Consider the following 20,640-nt stretch of genomic DNA (forward strand, 5'->3'; position numbering starts at 1 on the left):
TGCCCTGTTTGGGCGCGGGGACGCTGGTCTGAGCGGCTGCTGAACCGGTCCCCCCAGAAGGGGGCACCACGGGACACGGGGCCCTTCCTTTCCCCAGCCGGCCGTCCGCAGGGCACGTTGGAGGTGGTGGGTTTGGAGCGAGGAAACCTGGGCAAATGTGGCGGTGTGAGAGTTTCCCCAGGGAACGGGCCTGTGGCCGCGGCCGGCCCCTCCCCCTGCCCTGGGCCGCGGGTGAACACGGGTCGTGTGCCTTCTCGCAGGAAGCCTGCTTGCAGGGAAATCTGATCGCCATCTGCCTGGAGCAGCTCAACGACCCCCACCCGCTGCTCCGCCAGTGGGTGGCCATCTGCCTGGGGCGCATCTGGCAGAACTTTGACTCGGCCAGGTGGTGCGGCGTGAGGGACAGCGCGCACGAGAAGCTCTACAGCCTCCTCTCCGACCCCATCCCTGAGGTGAGCCCGCCGCGGCCCGTGCCCAGGCCAGCCGAGGCCAGGGTGCCGGCTTCCCGCCGGGCGCCGCACGTGAAGGAAGGGGCCGGGTGGGGGTCAGACCGCAGCCGCCCTCTGTGGCGTGACCGTGACCCGGCCCGGCCCGCAGGTGCGCTGCGCGGCGGTCTTCGCTCTCGGCACGTTTGTGGGCAACTCGGCGGAGAGGACCGACCACTCGACCACCATCGACCACAACGTGGCCATGATGCTGGCCCAGCTGATCAACGACGGGAGCCCCGTGGTCCGCAAGGTGCGTGGGCCCCGGGTCCGCAGGCAGCGGCAAAGCGCCTCGCGACCAGCGTCCCGCGGCGCTCAGGGATCGGAGCCCGTGGCCTCGGCCGCAGCTGTGAGCCCTCCGTCCCCAGGGGCGCACGTCCTTTAGAGAGCGGACCTTTAAATGTTTGTTTAATTCTCTGCAAAATGCGTTTCTTCACCAGATACTCGTGTGTTTGCTTCATTTAAAGGCGTTTAACAGGCTGCGCCTCCTGGCAGCTTGTAAAATAGGCTCCTTCCTGCCTGGGAGCATCACATACACACATCATGGCGACTAAAAGAGCAGTAGACACCCACAGACAGACGGAAAGGTTTGTGGAGTGTGTCCCCCTCCCCGCCCCCGTGTTTGTCAGCGGCGGAACGGAACACAGTCGCGACGGGGCGGCTCTGACTTGTCTGCGCACGTGCGCGAATGCCTCGGGTTTCCTCCGGAGACCTCGCGCCTTTGTCGGAAGCTGGCCCGGCACAGCCCGAGGTCCCCCCCGACTCCCCGCCGGCGGAGGCCCCACCGGGTACCCGCACGGCGGCTGGTGGCCTGGAGAAGACTGTCCCCTCGGCACGGGCGGTCTTCCCGGCCATCGTGTGTCCACCCGGCACCCGGTGTGGCTGAGGTCGCGGAACGGCAGGAGGGAGGCCGGGCGCCTTTCAGGACAGGGTGTGGCTTGGGGCTGTCTGCTCACGTGGACCCCCTGATTTTCTCGGGAGGGACGCAGTCTGGGCAAGCTTACTTCCGCCAGACTGGAGACACGGAAGGACGGGCTCCCTGAGACCCTGGCGGCGGGCCCTGTTTCGCTGCCCGCGCTCTCTCGATCGGAGGCACGCTCCCCGCAGCCCTGCCAGCCTCCTTGCTCCCGCAGCAGATTGCCTCCCCTTGCACACCGCTGATCAGAGTGGCAAATTAGTGGTTTCTTTCATTGTCCGCTGAGATCCCCCCCTAAAGAAGGAAAGCTTGCTTTCTTCTTTCCAGAAACCTGAAATGTGAAAAGGAACGTTAATAAAAATTAAAACAATGTCCCCGTGAGCTTCCAGTATCTGGAGACTGGCCAGCACGCACCTGGGACTGCCGTGTTCTCGCGCACGGCCCCAGTGTGGGCCCTGGGGTCCCGTTCCTGCCTGAAGTCCACTCAGTGTCCCTTTTTTCTGGATACGAGAATGCCCAGGTGTAGCCACGTCTCTCCTGAAGGTGCCTTGCTGACCGCCTTGCCTGGGGGGCTCCCCGCTGTGGCTGCGTCCCAGGGGCGCGGCTGCACATCAGAGCCCACCCCGCTAAGGAGTGCCTCATCTGGAGGCAGGGGACTTGCTCCTCCGTCCTGGGCTCAGCATGCAGGCTGTGCGTCCGAGGCCTCGGAGCACAGAGCGCGGGAGACGAGCCTGCCTCCAAGGGGCAGACGTGGGAAGCAGCAGTCATTCTAGAGCCCTCATTGATGAGCAGGGCCGCAGAGGGGGGCCCGGAGCTCTCTCTGGAGCGCGTCAGCGTGATGCCTGCCCTGCCTCGTCGGGGAAGAGGAGTCAGGAAGGCTTCCGGAGGTGGGAGCTCACCCCTGGGTCAGGAGGGCTGAGCAGCCAGGAGCCAGGGAGGTGAGGGGCAAGGAGAGCAGGTAGGGCGGGCGGAGTGTGTGCAAAGGCCCAGGGGTGTGAGGACCATGGTATGCCCAGGGGCTGCCCGCCGTTCGGATGGCTGGAGCAGAAAGCAGGAGGGGCAGGGAAGGGGAGGGGAGGACGGTGGCTCGGCGCCGGGCCCTACGTGTCAGGAGCGCACCTGCTCTCGCCGTGCTGAGTTCCTCATTCTTCCCGCAAGCGCTTGGGTGCTGGGGGAGGCCTGGGGTGGCTGCGCTCGACCCCGAGACAATGAGGCCGTGTCTGCTGTGGGAACGTGGGGCACAGAGGCTTGGGGAGGAGGGCAGCAGCTGCAGAGAGGACGCGGCCTGAGCAGGGTGGGTGGGGAAAGCCGCGCAGAGAGGTGCTGCCTGCTCAGAGACAGGACCCTGCAGCGTCGGCAGAACCCTGACGCCGCTGGCACTCGTCTCCTCCTCGTCCAGAGCCATGTGGCAGAACTGTTGGGAGCTCGGGCCCGGCCTGCTGGTCTGGGAGACCCAGCTCCAGGGCCCCGAGGGTCCGGAGCACGGCTCGGGCTTGGGCATCGAGCTCCGCGAGCTCACCTGCCCCTTGCCGCTCCGGTCAGAGTCGCCGGCTCTGACCCGCAGCCGAGGCGCCGATGATAAGTGCAACCAGCTGCTGTCGTGCCCCTGTTTGGGGCAGAGGAGAGAAATGGGGACGTATGCTGGGATTTTCATAAAGTCGCACGAATTCAGTATGGAAAAGATCACACGCGTTTACTTTGTATGGTGACAGTACCCTTTCCTAGACGAGGCGATGCGAGGGCAGAGGGTGACGTACTCAGTGAGCTCACTTGGTAACATCAGAGTCGGTAGATTCACATCGGCCTCCCAAACCTCTGTGGACGTGAACTTGTCCATGAAGTATCAAATCCAGGGTGCCCAGCCCCCCGGAAGCCAGCTGCCCGCCCCCGCCGAAGGGCCAGGCGAGGGGCGGGGGTGGGTCACCGCCCAGCCACATCCTCACCCCCAGCTTCCCCGCCACCATCCACCTCCACAGCTGTGAGTCTCGTTTATTTGTACATGGTGACCGCGGACCACAGAGGAGCAGTGTGATGTCCACCTGCCTTCCCGGCGTGTCTGACTCAGCGGCAGTGAGAGAAGCATCAGAGGCTGTCAGGTCCCTGGTGGACTTGGTGGGGCCGAGCTGCCCGGGAGGGCCTGAGGGTGGTCACGTCGGAGCAGACGCACTCCCACGAACACTGCCGTCTCACCACGGTTATGGGGCCGCGCGCGAATCTCCAGGCCACCGGTGTCAGCCTGTAATGTGCCACTGGACGCACACAGTGGGGGGCAGTCCTCAGGGGAGGAAACAAGGAGGTGGCCGCCAGAGCACACGGGGGCCGCGGGGGGACGCCAGGAAGACGCGCAGTCTGACCTCCCGCGCAACCGAGGGAGAGCGTTAGCGGGTTCCCCTTGGGACAGTGCAGGAGCCCGGGCACGATGTCCCTGAGCCCTTCGTGAGGTGAGCCGCGTGATGGAGATGGTAACGTGTCTGAAGGGAAAGGCTTCGTTTAGTCGTTACTCGTTAAGCACCTGCTGCGCCCTGGGTCCCCGGGCCTCGACGATGGAGCACAGAACTGAACCCGCCTGAACAGCCTGCACTTTGAAGGCGGGTGGGCTGGAGGCTGGACAGACGCGGGTGTGACCTAGCAGGTGGCGGTCGTGCCCTGAGGGAGGTGAAGCGGGGTGAAGGTGGGTGGGCCTGGAGGCGAGCCCCGAGTGAAGGTGGGGTGCCCAGAGAGGCATCCGAGCGGGAGGCCTGAAGGGATCGCGGGGTGAACGGGGGACGCTCGGGGACGGTGTCGAGTGCGCCGGCCCAGCGCGGGAGTGCTGGCTCCCTCAAGGGTCCGTGCTAGACGGCGGGGCGGAGAGCCAGGTGGGCAAGGCCTCGTTTCGCTGCGCGTGTGAGCAGAAGGCTGGAGGCCGGGAGGAAGGCGGGGCGGACCGACGCCGCCGGCCGGAGGGGCTGGGGCGCTGATCTCCGCGTGCGGGCGTGCATGTGGGAAACTGCTTCCAAAAGTCTAGGGCACAGCTGGGCTGCGCGTCCCTGCCAGAACTGCCCGCACGTTTGTGTTTTGTGGTCAGACGCGCTCCAGGAGCCCGTGGCCGGCAGCAGCCGCCTCACGCGTCCTCCGCCCCAGCAGGACGTACTTGATCCACAGCCACCGGGCGGGGGCGGCCAGCTCGGTGTCTGGCCTTCGATGGCCTTCCCTGCACCAGAGGGTCTGGGACCTGGCTGCGAGCTCCTGCCACAGGGCCCACCGTGAGCTTTTCTCACCCGACGTCGGAGCGGAGGGGAGAGTCTCTCCGCAGAAGGCACAGGCCGTGTGTTTGCCGGGAGGCGCCCGGCGGGTGACCCCTGCGTGGCTTGTTCTCCATTGCACAGAGGCTGCGCTCCGGTTTGCGGGGTGGGGGGCGGGTGGCAGGGATGTAGGCACCGCAGATAAGGGCCAGATGGGGTGTCGGGCAGTGGGCGTGAGCAGGCTTGTGGGGGGCTCAGTGCAGTCCGACTCGGGCGGATCGGGTGGGAGGTGGGTCAGGGGCCCGTAGTGCCGTGGGCGTGAACCGAGGAGTCCCTCGCGGGAGCCGACTGGGAAGGGTGGAGCCAGCACACCGTGGGCTGCCGAGTTCGGGGTCGCGGGAGCACTCAGGCCGAGACGCTTGGCCAGCACTGGGAAGGCCGGCCGGGAGCTTGAAGGCGGTGGAGGGGACACGGGTGTGGGTTTGGGAGCAGTGCACAAACATGACAGGAGGAGGCGAAGGACTTTGTGGGGTCCAGGCAGGAGAGGGAGCGCAGGAGAGAACAGGGGGCAGCCGCTAAGGGTCCCGGGCCGTGTGGAGCTGGGCACCTGTGCGGAAGGCCCGCAGCATGGGGCCACAGGCATTCCCTGCGAGCTGGGGGCCCCCAGGAGCTCACGCAGCAGAGGCCCCTGTGCTCCTTTCCTCAAACAGTTGGGCCTAAGGATCCTGGAGAATTTCCCCGCCTTTCAGGGACGGGACACTAATTTTTCTTTGCAAGTTTTGCATTCAGTAAGAGGCGTGCTCTGGCCTGTCGGATGTGCTCTGCTTTAACGTGCCCGGAATTCAGATGGCTCACCCAGCGGCAGGGTCTAATCAACACGTACCTCAGCCCGGCTCCCGTGACCCGTCCGCCTCGCCCCTGGAGGGTGTCATTCACGCCTGTGTCCGTGCCCACGTTCACGTCTCGAGATCCCGCCCACACTGCCTGTCCAGGGCTCCTGCTCCCCTTGGACACTCGCGAGCGCATCCCCGAAGGGCCAGTCCCTCCTGCCAACACTGAGTGCAAAGTGTTTTAACCTTTCTTTTTTCTCTGGTGGCTTGGGCGCTCGGCGTGAACTTTCAGCCTCACTGCCGTTCCGCAGTCCTCTGCCGCCACCGGTGAGCGTCGTTGTCCTTGTCCCTCTCGGCAGGAACTGGTGGTGGCTCTGAGTCATCTTGTCGTCCAGTACGAAAGCAATTTCTGCACCGTGGCCTTGCAGTTCATGGAGGAGGAGAAGAATTACCCGTTGCCTTCTCCAGCGACCACAGGTGCAGCGGCATGATGCCTGAGCGGCCGGCCGGGGACCCCGGGGCAGGACTGTGGCAGGGCCCCATGACTCCCGCCATCCCAGCCACTTAGCAGAATAGAAAGGGCGGCAGGAGGGGCCACACTGACCCTCTGACTCTTCTTTTTCCCTACCATTTTTGGGAATCGAATTCATGGGAATCTTGAAGGATAGCAAAACGCGTGCGGGGGGGGGGGGGGGGGCTCATGGAAAAGCACGTCACCTCCTCCCGTGATGAGCTATTGGTTTCCTGTTCCGTGAGTCACGTTAGGCAGCTCCTGTTCTCCCATTTGTCCTTTTTGCTGGATTTATATTTCATCATATTGGGCTGCCCTTCCCCCCCCCCCCCCGCCACAAACGCAGCCTTTTCTGCAGGAAAGAGGCTCGTGATCAATAACAGAAGCGTTACTGCTTTTAGAACATCAGGGAAGGGAAATGAAAATGAACTTGCTCAGTGGAAACAGCTGGTGCACTGGAGGAGGGCCCAGAGGCGGGGGGGGGGGGGGGGGGGGGGGTCCTGCGGGGCGACCGGCGCCACCCTGTAGGGCAGCGGCCCGCGGCTGAGCCACAGGGCGCCTGCTGCTGCCCTCAGGGCGGCCCCGTGGCCAGTGGTGCCCTGGATGTCTGGTGTCGGTCCTGGTCGTGCCTCCCCTCCCGACCCGGCGTCCAGCCGACCCTGACACGTGTGTCAGAGGCCCTCACTGAGTGGCGGTAGCTCCTGTCACCTGCTGCTGTGGCCACTGGCCAAGGGGGCGCGATGTGCCCTGAGGCCCACCACTGACTCCTTCTTCTTCTTTCTCCCAGAGGGGGGGAGCTTGACCCCGGTGCGGGACAGCCCGTGCACCCCCAGACTCCGCTCCGTGAGCTCCTACGGAAACATTCGCGCCGTCACCACCGCCAGGAGCTTGAACAAATCTCTGCAGAACCTGAGCTTGACAGAAGAGTGTAAGATGCTGGAATTGGGCCCCTGGGCCGGGGAGGGGGTGGGTTTGGTTTTCTGAAACTTCCCGTGCGCGAGCGCCCCGTCCCTCTCTCTGCCGTGAGCCCGCGCCCGCTGTGCCATCGGCTGGCTGGCCAGCGGGGCCCGCACACCCACAGGCAGCCTGGCACGGGTGTCCCTGCGGCCCACGGGCCCCTGGCCGCCAGGAGCCCAGGTCTCGCCGGGGGCGCGGGCGCGGCTAGAGGAGACCGGTGGGGCCGCGTGGGCGGTGCACGTCCCGGGAGCCCCGGCTGACCGCCCCCCCCCCCACCGCCCTCCGTGGCCAGCGGGCAGCTCGGTGGCCTTCTCCCCCGGAAACTTGAGCACCAGCAGCAGCGCCAGCAGCACCCTGGGCAGCCCCGAGAATGAGGAGTACATCCTGTCCTTCGAGACCATCGACAAGATGCGCCGAGTCAGCTCCTACTCCGCCCTCAACTCCCTCATCGGTGAGTGCGGCGCCTTGGCCCTCCTGTCTGCCCCCACCCACTCCCGCGGCACCAGGGCTCGCCCCCGGTGCTCGCCAGATGGCGGACGCCAGGACCGTCTCGGCCGGAGAAGAAGGGTCAGCCGGGGTGTGGGGGTGAGCGGCGTGTGCTGGGCAGCCGGAAGTTTCCGTCACCTTCGCCGTGCTCTAACGATGGCCGACGGGCCGTTCTGGGCTCGTTGTGTGGGGAGGCTGCCAGAACCTTCCGTCTGCCGCCACGCCCAGCGCCACGGCCCATTCGCCGTCCCCTCGCTGATTTCACCCCGGGAGACATCTTGTCTGTCGCGGCCAGGGCAGAGCAGGGGCCTCCACACCTCTACCAGGCAGAGTGACGGTCCCACCCACACACCCCGCCCCCCCCCCAGAGGTCTTCCCTCTCACGGGGTCGCGGGCATCCGCCTCGTTCCTCCTGTGCGACTGTCAGTCTTCGGGGCGCTGGCAGCAAGGGCCGCACCTGCTTGGCGGGCCTCTCCCGCCCCTGCTGCGATGCCCAGGATGGTTTCCCAGGCCTTGGCTGGAGCTTTATTTCATGTTGAGAAACGCTTTACACGTAAAAACTTGGGGACATTAACATAACACCCCACCACGCGCGTTTCACTCCCGACTTAAGGAATCACAGACAGAGCTGCAGCCCCAGAGCCCGTCCACCCGTGTCCTGGCTCTTTTACTGTCTGCAAACCCCCAAAGCGCTCACGGCGCCTCGTACGGGCTCCAGATTACGTGTGACCCGTGTCCTATGGCTCGCATCCTCGCGGGGTGGCTCCTGCCCGCTGCTTTCTGCCCCCTGTGCGCGCCGCTCTCCTCCTGCCCCTTTCGTCGGTCCACGGCGGCTGAATTACGCCTCCTCCGTCAGAGGCGGGCTCTACTCCGCGTCCCGGTCTCCAACCGCAGCACGAGCATTCGTGCTGTTCCTTCGCTTGTTACCTTCGCGCATCGTGTTTTCCTGAGATGTCCGTCTCAGGCACGCGTTCTCGTCTCTCCGTGAACGTCTGCAGAGTGCTCTCTTGACATTGTAGCCCCTGCTGTCTCCGCGGGAGCGTCCCCTTTTACTCCTACTGCTGCTTGTTTACTTTTGCCTGTAGGGTTGATCCCGGAAAACCCTACAACACGTTTGTTAATTTCTTCACTGTTTTCAAGTCCCAATTTGGGCTTTGTTGCTTTTTTTCATTATTGTATCTTACTGTTTCGTTCCGGTAACTTCGTATCTTTATTCCCCTCTCTTTTCTTGAGCTTTACCGAGTTAGTTTTCGTTTCTGGAGCTGAGGATAGAAATAGCCCGTGCACTTGCCGGGTTTCCTGCCTTCTGGCATCAGCATGTGCATCTGTGATTTCCTGTCTGCCCCTCGCCGGCCCCTCACGTGGGGCCGGGACTGCTCTCGTCGGCGGTTGGTTCTGAGTCGTCGGCTTATTTCCGTGGCGAGCCCAGCGCCCTCGCACTTGCACTGTCCGCGTCGCGTGATGACCGTGGCATTTCTGACTTTCCGCCATGATCCGAAAGGGGCAGGGCCGTGGTTCCTGTGTTGACCACACGAGTCCGCTCCTCTGCTAGAACAAGAGTCGGGTCAAGTCCACGTGGCTTCCCGTAGAGGCCCAGACGTGGCCGCTGCACCCCCAGGTCGACAGGAGCCAGAAAGGGATCTATTTGCCGAACACACCCACCCACCACCAAGAACGGGGCTCAGAAATAACCGGCTTAAGCGGTCCGTCTCAACAGAAACAACATCGCAGATGTGTGCATCTGGGTTGTGCCCAGAAGGCGCGGGGTTGGCGCTCGGCATGAACACAGGTTCTGGTAACTCACCAACAAGGCGTGTTCTGAGTGTCCCTTGCAGGGTGTTTGTCGTGGACCAGATCGTGGCCTTCAGTGGAATTAACGTTGTACGTAGTGACTAAGTTCCCGGTCTGGCCCCACAGGAGTCCTTTAAAACCTGGGTCTGTGTGAATCTAAGCAAGTGTTTCTGTATAAACCTATGGTGGAAGAACATGAGGTGACAGGGAAAGCTGAGAGGAACGGACCCGCGCGGAGCTGTGTTTCCGTCACTGCCTCTTCTCCGGGAGCCCATGCGGCTCCTGTAAGCGCACCTGACCCACCAGCCGGGGGTGCGGGGGGCCTGGCCGCCGCGCACCGCCCCCCGCCCCCCGCCGCCAGGGTCAGGGGCCGGCAGATGTTCTCTGCCCCAGACCAGAGAGTGTCCACCTCCAGCGTGGCAGGTGGCACAGAAGTAGCCTGAGGTGTCACGTGGACAAGCGAGCCCGGCCACGTTCTAATAAAACCATTTGCGGGGGCGCCTGGGTGGCTCAGTCTGTTGGGTGTCTGACGCCCGATTTTGACTCCAGTCGCAATCCCAGGGTCGTGGGATCCGGCCCTGCGTCGGACTCTGTGCTGAGTGTGGAGCCCGCTTGGGATTCTCCTTCTCTCTCCAGCTGCCCCTCCCGCACACGTGTGCGGTTTCTCTGTCAAAAAAGAAAATTAATTAACGTTTCTTTTGATTTTTGAAAAACTTACCAACTGGAATTCAAATTTCAGAAAATAGTCACATTGCAAAGCATTATTGTTTTTTTCAATTTCTTTTCCAACTGCTTAAAATGTACGGAAAGTGTACGGAAAGTATTTTGAGTTGGCAAGCCCCACGAAAACAAGCAGCCAGCTGAACCGGCCAGGCCGTCATTTGCCCGGAGGGCACGCCCTTCCTGCCCCCGCGGTGTCCCCCGACGTCCCCGTGAGATGAACGGGGAGGTCTCCTGCTCCTTCCCAGGACCTCCTTCATTCAACAGGGTTTTCTAAGTGTGGGCGGCGTTTGGGGCTTCGGGAGCACAGCCCTGGAGGAAGTGACCGTAGAAACATCACGGACATGGAAGCTGGTCTCCACCCCAGGCATCCCCACCGCCGTCCGCCTCAGTCGAGGGCACCGGGGTGGATCCAGGCGCCCCTGTGACTTCTCTTTGCCCCTCACCCCTGCACCCCAGCCCTGGGCGCCTGCAGACCGTGTGCCCCCATCCCCCCCCCGTGCAGCCTCGCCACCCGGGCCGGCATCCCCCCGGCCCTGCGCTGGCTCCCGTAGAGCCCTCCCGACTGGTCTCCCTGTGCCCCCTGGTGCCTTCCTCGGGGTCTTGTCCTGACTGCGTCTGGGTCCCGTGGTCACGCTGTGCGGCCCCGCCCGTGTTCCGAGGGCATGAGCTCACACGCGTGGCCGGCCACCAGGAGGAGAAACGTTTGAAGCCGCCACACCTGGCTCCTGAGGCCTGGTGGAAGTGAAGCCTGACGGACTAAAGTCCTGAGTCGCCAGGGGACCTTTGAGACCTTTTGTCAGAAGGTCTCTGTCGTCCCCGGCAGGTCCCCCTGGGCAGGGTCTCGAAAACCGCGTGTGCCGGTGGAGGCCCCGGCGGGTTCAGGCCGTGGGGTTGTGGCCGCTTCCCTGGGCGAGCGCGGGCTTCGTGCTGCATGTCTGAGACGCGCCTGGACGTGCCCCAGGCCGGGCTCCCACCCAGACGTTGTGCTGGGCCCTGAGGAGGAGCATCACCTTGTCCTCCGCGCGGGCCTCGGCTGCGTGAGGGGCGAAGACCGGCATTTCACCGGAGGCCACGCCAGACGGAGAGGCCGGTACCTCCCGCCTCCGCCCTACCCCCGTCTGTCTCCCGGGAGCCGGCAGCCTCGTCACCCCTACCTGGCCGCTCACAAAGTCGGACTCCTGCAGAAAGCCGAGTGTTATCTGTGCATCGTTCACGTCCTTGGAAACTTGACTGAGAAGTTCTAAGCGAGCTGGAGTTGAGGGAGCCGGCTCCTGAATATTCCATGAGATAGCGCCCCGCCTACCGCGCACTCGGGACGCGTCGGCCAGAGTCCCACTGCTTGCGGCTCTCGCCCGCCTAAAGCCAGTTTCTTCTCGAATTTCAGCCAAGGACTGCAGTCTCTGGCCTCTCCCTGAATGTTGCAGAAGAGGTTTTCAAAACCATGGCAACCTGGGACGTCCCTTCATTCCCACCTGTCCCACAACGCCAGCCCCTCTGGGTCCCCTCCTACCCCTCACCCTGCCTCGTGGTCTCACCTGCTGTGCCTCATGTCTGCTGCCCCCCACTGGGAGGGGCTGACTCTGCCTGGGCCTCCCGCACCTGAACTGGGCCAGCCCGAAGGGTGTCGGGCTGCACTGGGAGCCAGTCCCCGTATCCCCTCACCTCTGGAAGCCCACGTGTCTCTGGCTGGCCAGCCATCTGGCCTGACTCCCGCGTGGATCCCCCATCGCCCCCCCTGCCATCCAGCCTGTCTCCCCGCGTGCCAGGACCCCCTCAGACCTTGCCAGCACGTCACAGACCGCCAGCCAGGCTTGTCCAACGACAGCTTCACTCAGAAGCCTTCAGTCAACAAGCACTTGCTGTCAGCTCCCTGCTCAGGGCCCTCCTCCCGCAGACACCCCCACCTTCGTCGTCAGCCCGTCTCACCTCGCCCACCACCGTCCCCCCTCCCCAGGCTGGATGCTGGCCCCTGAGCGAGGCCCGGACAACCTTCCCTGGCCGTTTCTGCGTGGCCCCTCCGACCCAGCAGTGCCTGGCCCTCCCTGCCACCGACATTCTGCATCCCGTGGGGCGGGGGGTTCCCTGACCCACCAGGAGGGAGGTCGCCACCTTCATCGCTCAGTTTCAACAAAGCTGCTGTCTCCCGCTCACGTGTGCCACTGGCGGCCGGGCCTGCCCTCCGTCCCCCTCCCGCCCTGAGCCCCGCCCCATCCAGGCGCCAGGAGGTGGGAGTGGGAAGGTCGGGAGAGACGCCTGCCTGGTGCGTGTGCAGACGTCAGGGGCCCCCCACAACACACAGAGATCCCCCGGGCCTCTGTCCCTGTCCCTGGGCCTCACCCACAACAGCCACTTCGTCGGTCACGCTGCTGAGCTGAGCGCCAGCCCCCGGGAGTCAGGGCCACTGCCCTCGGGGAACAGAGGGGAGCCGAAGGACGGGGCAGAGACACGGGCACTGCCCACACCACCGGAGGAGGAGGCCCTGGAGCAGAGCTGCCTTCTCCCCGGGCGCACAGCCACTTGTCCCCTGCGGCACCGTCACCGGCCCCGGAAGTGGCATCTTCCCCTCTCCCCTGGTCTCCCCACGGCCTCAAGGAGTCCTGACGGGAGGCCTTTGCAAGCCCCCAGCGGCCTCGAGCTCCGAGCAGGAGGAGCAGAGGGACTGCGAGAAAGCAGAAAGCAAGGAGGAGCTGGTTGCTGCCAGAGGACCCTCACACGATCCCAGCGAAGGCTTCTCAGCCCGTGAGTTTGATTTCTCACCGCAAGCGAACGGCGTTGTTTTCTCCGATGCCACCGCATCAGTTACGATTTTATGGCCAAGACCCTTGATTAAAGGCCATCATTAAGCGTGTCGTGTAGGGACCCTGAGGAACATCGCTGACAGGAGTATGCAGGTGCGGTGGCCGCCTGGTCCGGGCGGTGCCGCGGCCTCTTCGGGGCCTGGACTGCTCAGGCCTCCCGCAGGGCAGGCCGAGGAGGGAGCGAGCCAGGGGCTCCTCAAGGGGCTCCGTCACCTGCGGGGGGCGGGGGGGGGGGGGGCAGCGACCGGGGGAGGGGCGCGGCACAAAGGGGCGAGTGCAGAGGCCCCAGGTCTCGGGCGCCGGTTGCTGGACAGCCCAGGTGAGCTCTTAGGGCGTCAGAGTGAGCGACCCTGAGACCCGGCTTCACCCTGGGCTGCTCTCCAGGGACTTTTGGGATCCAGAGCTGGCCAGGAGCTCCGAGCAAATTTTCCTACCTCTTATGCCATTCAGAAAGTTGTGGCCGTTGCTCTGAAAAATAAATCTAAAGCCATTAGTTATGATCCTTTATTACTTTTCGTCTAGACACGAAAATAGGTTTCAGAGCTTGTGAGGAGGGAGTTGGGTGAGGGCCAGACACAGCGCCCTTTCTGAGCAGTTAACAGCCCGGAAGCCTCCCGGGCCCCGGAGGGCCTGCTGGGGCGTCCTGGGCGTCCGGGCTCCCGCGGGGGCTCCACCTCTGCGGGGCCCTCACAGCCTTCCGTGTGGCTGGCGGCAGGTTTGACGACGGGGCGGGTCCGTGTGTCAGATCGCGTGGCGGCCAAACCCAGGGGGGAGGTGAGCGAACGTAGCACCTCTCTGTCCCAGGGTCAAGGTTTTTACTGGCAAACAGTGACCCATTCACTGTGGCCAAACACCCTGGTGAAAATTAGAACTTTTTTATTCTCTACCGAATCACAAAAGGGGTTATGTCAGAGTCAAAATCTTCTGCAAGCAACAGCTTTTGAATTCCACGTTCCCTCTGTGCGTGGCTCGCCCCGCCTTTGGTGGTGCTGGCGTGGCGCAGTCGTGACCCTGGCGTGGGCACCTATGGAGCCACGCTTCCCACCGCCTTCCCCACCTTTGTGGAAACGGTGCACACACAGCACCGGGCGTAGCTCCTGCTGGTGGGTACTCTGCCACCACAGGAAGTAGGTTTTAGGATATGTCCCCAGAGACCCTGGCCGTCAACCTGGACGGCGGTCCCATGGCTGTGGACCCTGAGGGCCGAAGGTGTTTGCTCTGCTTCCGTCTCTGAATTAAACGCGCAGGGAAACGGCACGCATCTCCGTGTGCATCACTCGCCCTGACGCAAGCTCCCCTCCAAGCGAAAGTGTGTTCAGCTGACATCTCACCGACCCAAGTCCAGATCTGTACGGAACCCCAGTCCCCACGGGGGCCCCTGCCGGACTCCCCAGGGCCACAAAGCCTGTGTGAGCTGCCGCACACAGCAGGCCCCAGAGCTCGCACGTCCTTCCTAGCGAGCACACGAGGGACGCCACCTCCCCTCCTGGGCGATACAGCAGCACCTTCTGCACCCTGACCTGCAGGGAGGCGGGGCTTCCTCCGTCCCTGTGGCCACGGGGTCACTGTCCCCACGACTGCGGGCGGGAAGAAGAGCCGCCTCTGCCTCCAGATGCCAGGCCGTGGGTTGTGTCGTGTGACCCTCCGCATCATCCATCAGCCTTTGATCTGAATGGTTGGGTGCAGGGGCGCCTGGGGGGCTAAGCCTCAGACTCTCGATTTCAGCTCGGGTCACGATCTCGCGGTCAGTGGGTTCGAGCCCGGCGTCGGGCTCCGTGCTGACAGCTCAGGGCCTGGAGCCTGCTTCGGATTCTGTATCTCCCTCTCTCTCTCTGCCCCTCCCCTGCTCATGCACTCGCTCACTCTCTCGCTCCCTCGCTCTCTCTCAAAAACAGATAAACATTAAAAGAAAAACTTGAATGCCTGGGTGCAGCCCATTCCGTGATGGAGGAACAACCGTCCTCTGGCAGCATTCGTGAGATTTGAAGTCCCTCACCAGTGCGGGAGGGGCTGCACCCGGAGCTGGCCGGGCAGATGACCTGGGGTCTCGGCGTATCCGCGGGAGCAGGGCCGGTGCCGTGCCCAGCCCCCAGGTCCGCCCCAGCACCGAGAGCGAGGGTGCAGCATCCACGCCCGCGCCCCCGCTCCCGGCCTTGGCTCACCCGCCTCCTCTCGGAAGGCTGCCTTTCCCCTTCCCTGCCTGGTGCTGACCGGGTTCCATGGTCACTCCCCCCAGGGGTCTGCACCCAGCCCACCCGCCCTGCCCCCTCGGTCTCCAAGCCGCCCCACTGTCCTCTCTGGTTTGCGACGCAGGTCTCTGTCTCGCCACTTCCACAAATGCTCCCTGTGTTCCCATCACCTCGGTGCCGGTCCGTCGTTTGCTCCACCAACTTCCCGCCAGCGAGGCTCTTGCCAGGAGAGCAGTCCTGCCTCCCCTCCAAAGCCCACTGCGTGCCTCTTCCATGAAGGCTTCCGGGCTCACCTCCCAGCCCCACCCCTGACAGAAGGAATCGTCTGCCCGTTACTGGAGCTGCCACGGCAGCACAGTGTGGCGGACGCGGCATTGGCCCAAACGTCCGATGGGCGTGCGTTTGAATCCTTCATCCTCTGGGCGTTCAGCCTCACTGCCCCTCTGTAATGCCCAGGGATGGCGCCTGTGGCTGAGACTGTGAGGGTCAAGTAGGACTGGGCGGACTCCTGGGTCAGGCCCTCCATGACTTCCCTTTCCTTCGTGTCTGTGACGCACCCCGTCCGCGTCAACATCCTGTCTCCTCCACCATGGCGTCCAGACATGCAGACGGGACCTGAAGTGTGGAACACACCCAGCAAATGTGGTGGCTGCCTGGGGAGGACCTGGAGGGCTCAGGTCACGTCACACACACCCTTTGTGATTTCCTGGGAACTCAGGACGGTGCCACGTGTGGTGTGTAGACAAGAGAGTCAGTGTGTCACAGCCCAGAGCACTCCCTGAACGCGGCACTCCCATCCAACACGCGCAGCTCACGTAGACCGTGATGGCTCCCTAGAAACCCAGGTGTGAGATTGAACGGTCCTCGGGAGCTAGATAGTGCTGTCCAGTCAGCCAGGGCTTCAAGGAAGGTCAGCCCTTCCTAACTCACCTTTCCTGCTAGGAATATCCAGCCTCAGAAGATGAAATCGTGCCATCAAGCCTAGTTACGAGCTGGGACCCCTGAGTGTCTGGGCCCCTAACCAGATGACAAAAATGAGGCTCCGTAGCCCCAGCTCTGGAAAGCACCCGTTCCTGGCAGCAGCTAGGTCTCCAGGAGCCGGCCAAGCACACCAGCCACAGCTATCCGTTGCTAAAACATCCCCTTTCTCTCTCCTAGGAGTCTCCTTTAACAGTGTTTACACTCAGATTTGGAGAGTGTTACTGCATCTGGCTGCGGATCCCTATCCAGACGTTTCCGACTTGGCCATGAAGGTGCTCAACAGCATTGCCTACAAGGTACGTGTGACGGCGTTCCCAGCAAAGCTCCCGAGTGCCTGGTCCCCCATTACGGATATTCATGCCGGGAACCCCAGGCGGTTAGAGAGACTTTGGACAAGCGCCTCACGGTGTACCCGACCTCTGTTTGTGTGCAGCTTCAGTCAGGGCACTGCCCTGCCTCCACTCAGCTGTGTCAGGGCGCCTGGAAGTTAGGTACGGGCTCCCGTTCGTTACCCTCGTGATCTTATCCACATCTGTGTGGTCTGTAGTGATGTCCCCTTTCATTCCCAGTACCCGTGGTCACACTCACGACCGCTCGGGCTGAAGGAAACTCACGGGACCAGCTTCTGGTTTTGTCTGTTGCTTTTTATTTTCCATTTTATTGACAGCTCTTTTCATCCTCATTACCCTCTTCCTTCTGCTTACCCTGAGTCTAACTTGCTCTTCAGATTCCAGTTTCTTAAGACAGAAGCTGAGGTCATTACCTTTGCCTGAAAGCTTGTGACGCACAGAGGTGTCTCGAGGCCTTGTTTTGTCTCTGAGGTGTAGGCCGGTCTCCCGGCCATGGCCAGCACAGCCAGGGCCAGCACGGTCATCAGGTGCTCCAGTCACTCCCCGCCCCCTTGGTTATTTTGGTCATGATGAAACCGGTATTCTACATAAGTTTATTTTGTAGTGGCTTTTATGTATTTAACCTTATCGAAAATCAACCTGAACTGTTTAAAAATACGTCAATGCCTAATCTTGAAATTTCACAACTATAAACTCATCACAGTAGACCTGAGCTCAGATGGTCAGATACGTTCCTCAGAGGAACGTCTTACACGTGCGTAAAGCACGGAATCCGTGTCTCCGTGTCCTTTCGGGTTACGTGTAAGGTGCGTGGCTGCGAGCTGGAAGTGCCTCTTCAGCCCACTTGAGGTAATTAAACATCGTGTGTGCGATCGCTCCTACCCAGCAAAGCCACACCAGCAGGTTACAACAACCGACATAGCCTCCCGAGGCTTTAGAACAGCGCTCCCTGACACAGCCTTAGAAGTGGCTTGTGGCTTTCTGCCTGTCGTGCTGATCTCGACAGACACACACACATCCCAGTGTGCACACGGTGGGTGCACCCAGAGGGCAGAGATTAGAGTGGGTTCCTCTAGAGTCCATACTTCCTGAAGCCTTGTACTGGTGCAACACAGCCTGTGTGAGTGAGAGTGTGTCTGTGTGTGTCTTGTATGTGTGTGTCTGTGTGTAAATGTATACAGGCGTGTGTCTGTGTGTGTTTTCAAGAGTAAACATTTGCCACTGAAGGCTTTGGAAGCATAAACATTAAGGAAATATTTTCTTGCCCTCAATTTAATTTTAAAAATGGCTTACTTTCTACTCTAGCAACTAACGAGGGGATTACATTTCAGTTCACAGAGAAATGGACCTATTTTTGATATTTAACTGTGACACCAAATTTTTATTCATCAGAGTCAAAACAGCCTTATTACTCCGGAATACCCCGTAGAATTCCGTATTCAAATATAGAAATTGCTGGCAGCTCAGGAACTCACATAGCTCGAGAACTGTGGCCTAATTTCAAGTATTTATATCCCCTGTCCACACAGGCTTGGGGTTTGCGTTTTGCTTATAGTTTTTATTATGGAAAATTTCAAACCACGGAGAGAAATACAAAGAACAGCATGACGACCTCAGGAACCACGATGGCCCCGACAGCCTCCCTGGCGGCCACTCCTGACATCTGTGCTTTGGGGACAACACTTAGAAGGAAATTTCACGCGACAGGTGTTCAGATGTCAGGGTCGCGCGCACTGATTATCACTACTTTTAATATTTAGGAGAAAACCTGTACTCACGTAAACTCACCTAAAAATAGTCCCCCAGCGTCCCAACACCCAAGGACCCCAAGTGTCGGCCGCCACCACGTCTGCGGGGGGCCACGTGCAGCCAGGTGCGATGGAGATCACAAGCCAGCGTGTGAGGTTCGAGGCCACTTTCCTTATAAACCAAAGGCCTAAGTGACCAAGAAACAAAGTGAAGGTTGAGATCCCCAAAAACCAAATTCAAAAAAGTTCCACGGACACTGATTAAATCCTGGCTCCGCGCTGATAACGTCGGTTTCTTTTAAAGCCCTATCCCCATTCAGGGACCCTCTCCTCCCAGTTAGCACCTCACTTAGAGCCCAGGGAGCTGCCGCGCTCGCCCCAAACCCGCGTTCACCCAGCAAGGGTGCAGTGAGCCCACAGCGCAGCACCTTTGCGTCCACCTCTCTGTGGGCTCTGTGGATGCCCACGGAAGAATTTTCATTTCTTCTCACTCGGGTCGAAAGGGCCTCCTTCTCCCAGAGGCGGGGTCCTCCCGGGAGGACCCTCCGCTGCCCGCCCCCCACCCACCACCACCACACACAGGAGCCTGTGTGCCAGTGCTGTGTGCCCCCCTCCGGGGCCTCCCCTGCCTCACTGCCTGCCGCCGCCTCCAGCAGGAGGGCCTCCCAGAATTGTCGGAAACCGGGGCAGTCCTAGCGAACTGTTAACGACCGAGAGGCATCTCCGTGTATAGTTCGCAACTTGTCACGCGCCTGTCCGTTCTCACCTCCCCGCAGACCCAGAGGTGACAGCGTCATCACCCAGAGTTGCGTAGCTTACGGAAGTAGACGCCGCCCCCTCCTGAGAGTCATAGGCCCTGCTGGGCCAGATGCAGAAACGGCCCCAGGAGAGCTGGTCCCCTTGGAGATCAGACTCCGTGGCTCTGGGGTGGCCGCTGGGCCTGTGCTCTGGGCCCTCGTGAACACCCTGCCAGAAGGTAGAGGGTGGCTCTCCGGGCCCGTGGGCCCTGGTCAAACGCCACCAGCCTTCAGCCCACTACCTGTGTCCTAGTTGGTCTGCAGAGTTGGGCTCCCTGTGGGCCCTGCTGTGGCGAGTAAACACAGTAACCCTGAGAAGCAAAGTGGAAATATTTACGTCTCCTTCCTTCCTCCCTGTCCTCACTACTCTCTGTTGCCACTGCTCCAAAATGCACAGACCCTGGAAAGGGGGCAGGTGAGACCCCCCCCCCCGGCCTCGGCCGTGCTGGCTTCACTTCCTGGGGGGCCAAGGACCGCGGCTTCCCCGACGGCCATCGGCAGCCACGGGGCAGTGCCTCACTGTGGCAAATGAGCAGTACCCAGGACTCAGCGCTCCAGAAGGGCAATTCATGTTGTCTGTCTAGGACGTGCAGTTTACAGAAAACTTTTCTCTTAGATCAACAGAATCCTGCACCTTGATGGGTGTCTTCTCAGTGGCCCAGCAGCCAGCAGGCTCTGCATCATACTTAGCCCCAGGACAGTCACCTCGGGACAGTCCTGGGGATCCAGATTCTCGACATGTGGTTAACAGTACAATCCTGCAGTCATGCACTCGCCCGGGAAAGAGCAGCAGACGCCTGGGCTGGAGTCCCAGACCCTGACTCTGATCCCATCGGGAAATCCACCGTCCGCGTCCCCCGTGCTGCTCTAGGGTACTTTTCTCCACGCTGGATCCGACTTCCCACGCCCTCGCAAAGTGACGTGTTCCAGGCAAAGAACCAGAGAGTAAAGAGAACTTCCCACGAGCTGGAAAGGGGGGGGTAGGGGGGGACAGGTCGCTGCCGTCCAGGCTCCTGCTCCAGACGCCCCTGTTAGCTGCACAGGGCAGGGAGCAAATGTGTCCCCGCGAACGACGTCTGTGTTTGCATCGGGCCAAGAGAATACGCCTGAGGGGAGAATTCGGCTTATAACAAAGTAAAGTAGGCCGGGCTCCCAGAGCTTCACCCGCAGCCGTGACCATCCCCCTTCCCTGCTGCCCTTGCTCGTCTGGGCCCCGCCACCTGTCCAAGGAGTGGCTTCAGGGCTGCGTCCCCGAGCAGAGAGCAACATAGAATCCTGGCGGCGAGGACGGGCACAGGCACGGGGTGGGCAGGGGGCTCACAGCTGGGCCCAGTCCTCAGTTCAGAGCCTCGAAAACACTGCTGCCTCTCTGCTGACCTTCTCTGGCCGTGTGCTGTCTGTGAAACAGCTGCTGGGACCAGCGAGGGAAGGAGCCCCTCTGGCCCCGGGCTCGCCACCCTGCCCCGCCCCCTGCCCCGTGTCCCCACCCCAAGTCTGCAGACAGGCGGGGTCCACTCGCCCGCCTCTGCTCACACTCACCCCTGCAGGCTCGCACCAAGTGTGAGACCAAGGCCGAGGCAACGCTTGTCAAACAGATGGGAGCCGTTGGGCTCGAGAAAGCTTCCTCGAAGCCTGAAGCCTTGTGATCGCCAATGTGAAAGCTGCCGGCGTGCCCACTCCTCAGGATTTCTAAAACGGACTTGGAAAGAGAGCCGTGTGGCGGCCGCGGGTGTGAAGGGTGTGGGCGAGGGGCTGCAGATACCTCACCCCGGCCGCCCGGGCCCAGCAGAGGGAACAGAGCCCGGTCGGCGGAGCCTCCCTGAGGGGCGGTGGGCAGCGAGCACGGGAGAGGCAGGG

The 20,640-nt window shown here is 62.0% G+C and overlaps 1 protein-coding gene across 4 annotated transcripts in view; it reads left to right on the plus strand.

Moving 5' to 3' along the window:
• The window catches only part of RPTOR (regulatory associated protein of MTOR complex 1), a 334,022-nt gene that overhangs the window by 274,754 nt on the left and 38,628 nt on the right, over positions 1 to 20,640 (plus strand). For all 4 annotated transcript variants that reach the window (XM_027052276.2, XM_053212252.1, XM_027052278.2 and 1 more), the window contains 6 exons: positions 261 to 452; positions 598 to 738; positions 5,812 to 5,929; positions 6,751 to 6,891; positions 7,213 to 7,371; positions 16,066 to 16,184. In XM_027052276.2, the coding sequence (XP_026908077.1) occupies positions 261 to 452; positions 598 to 738; positions 5,812 to 5,929; positions 6,751 to 6,891; positions 7,213 to 7,371; positions 16,066 to 16,184 (870 nt within the window). The remainder of the gene's footprint in view (positions 1 to 260; positions 453 to 597; positions 739 to 5,811; positions 5,930 to 6,750; positions 6,892 to 7,212; positions 7,372 to 16,065; positions 16,185 to 20,640) is intronic.

This window comes from Acinonyx jubatus, chromosome E1 (genome assembly GCF_027475565.1).
Source record: "Acinonyx jubatus isolate Ajub_Pintada_27869175 chromosome E1, VMU_Ajub_asm_v1.0, whole genome shotgun sequence".
NCBI lineage: Eukaryota > Metazoa > Chordata > Mammalia > Carnivora > Felidae > Acinonyx > Acinonyx jubatus.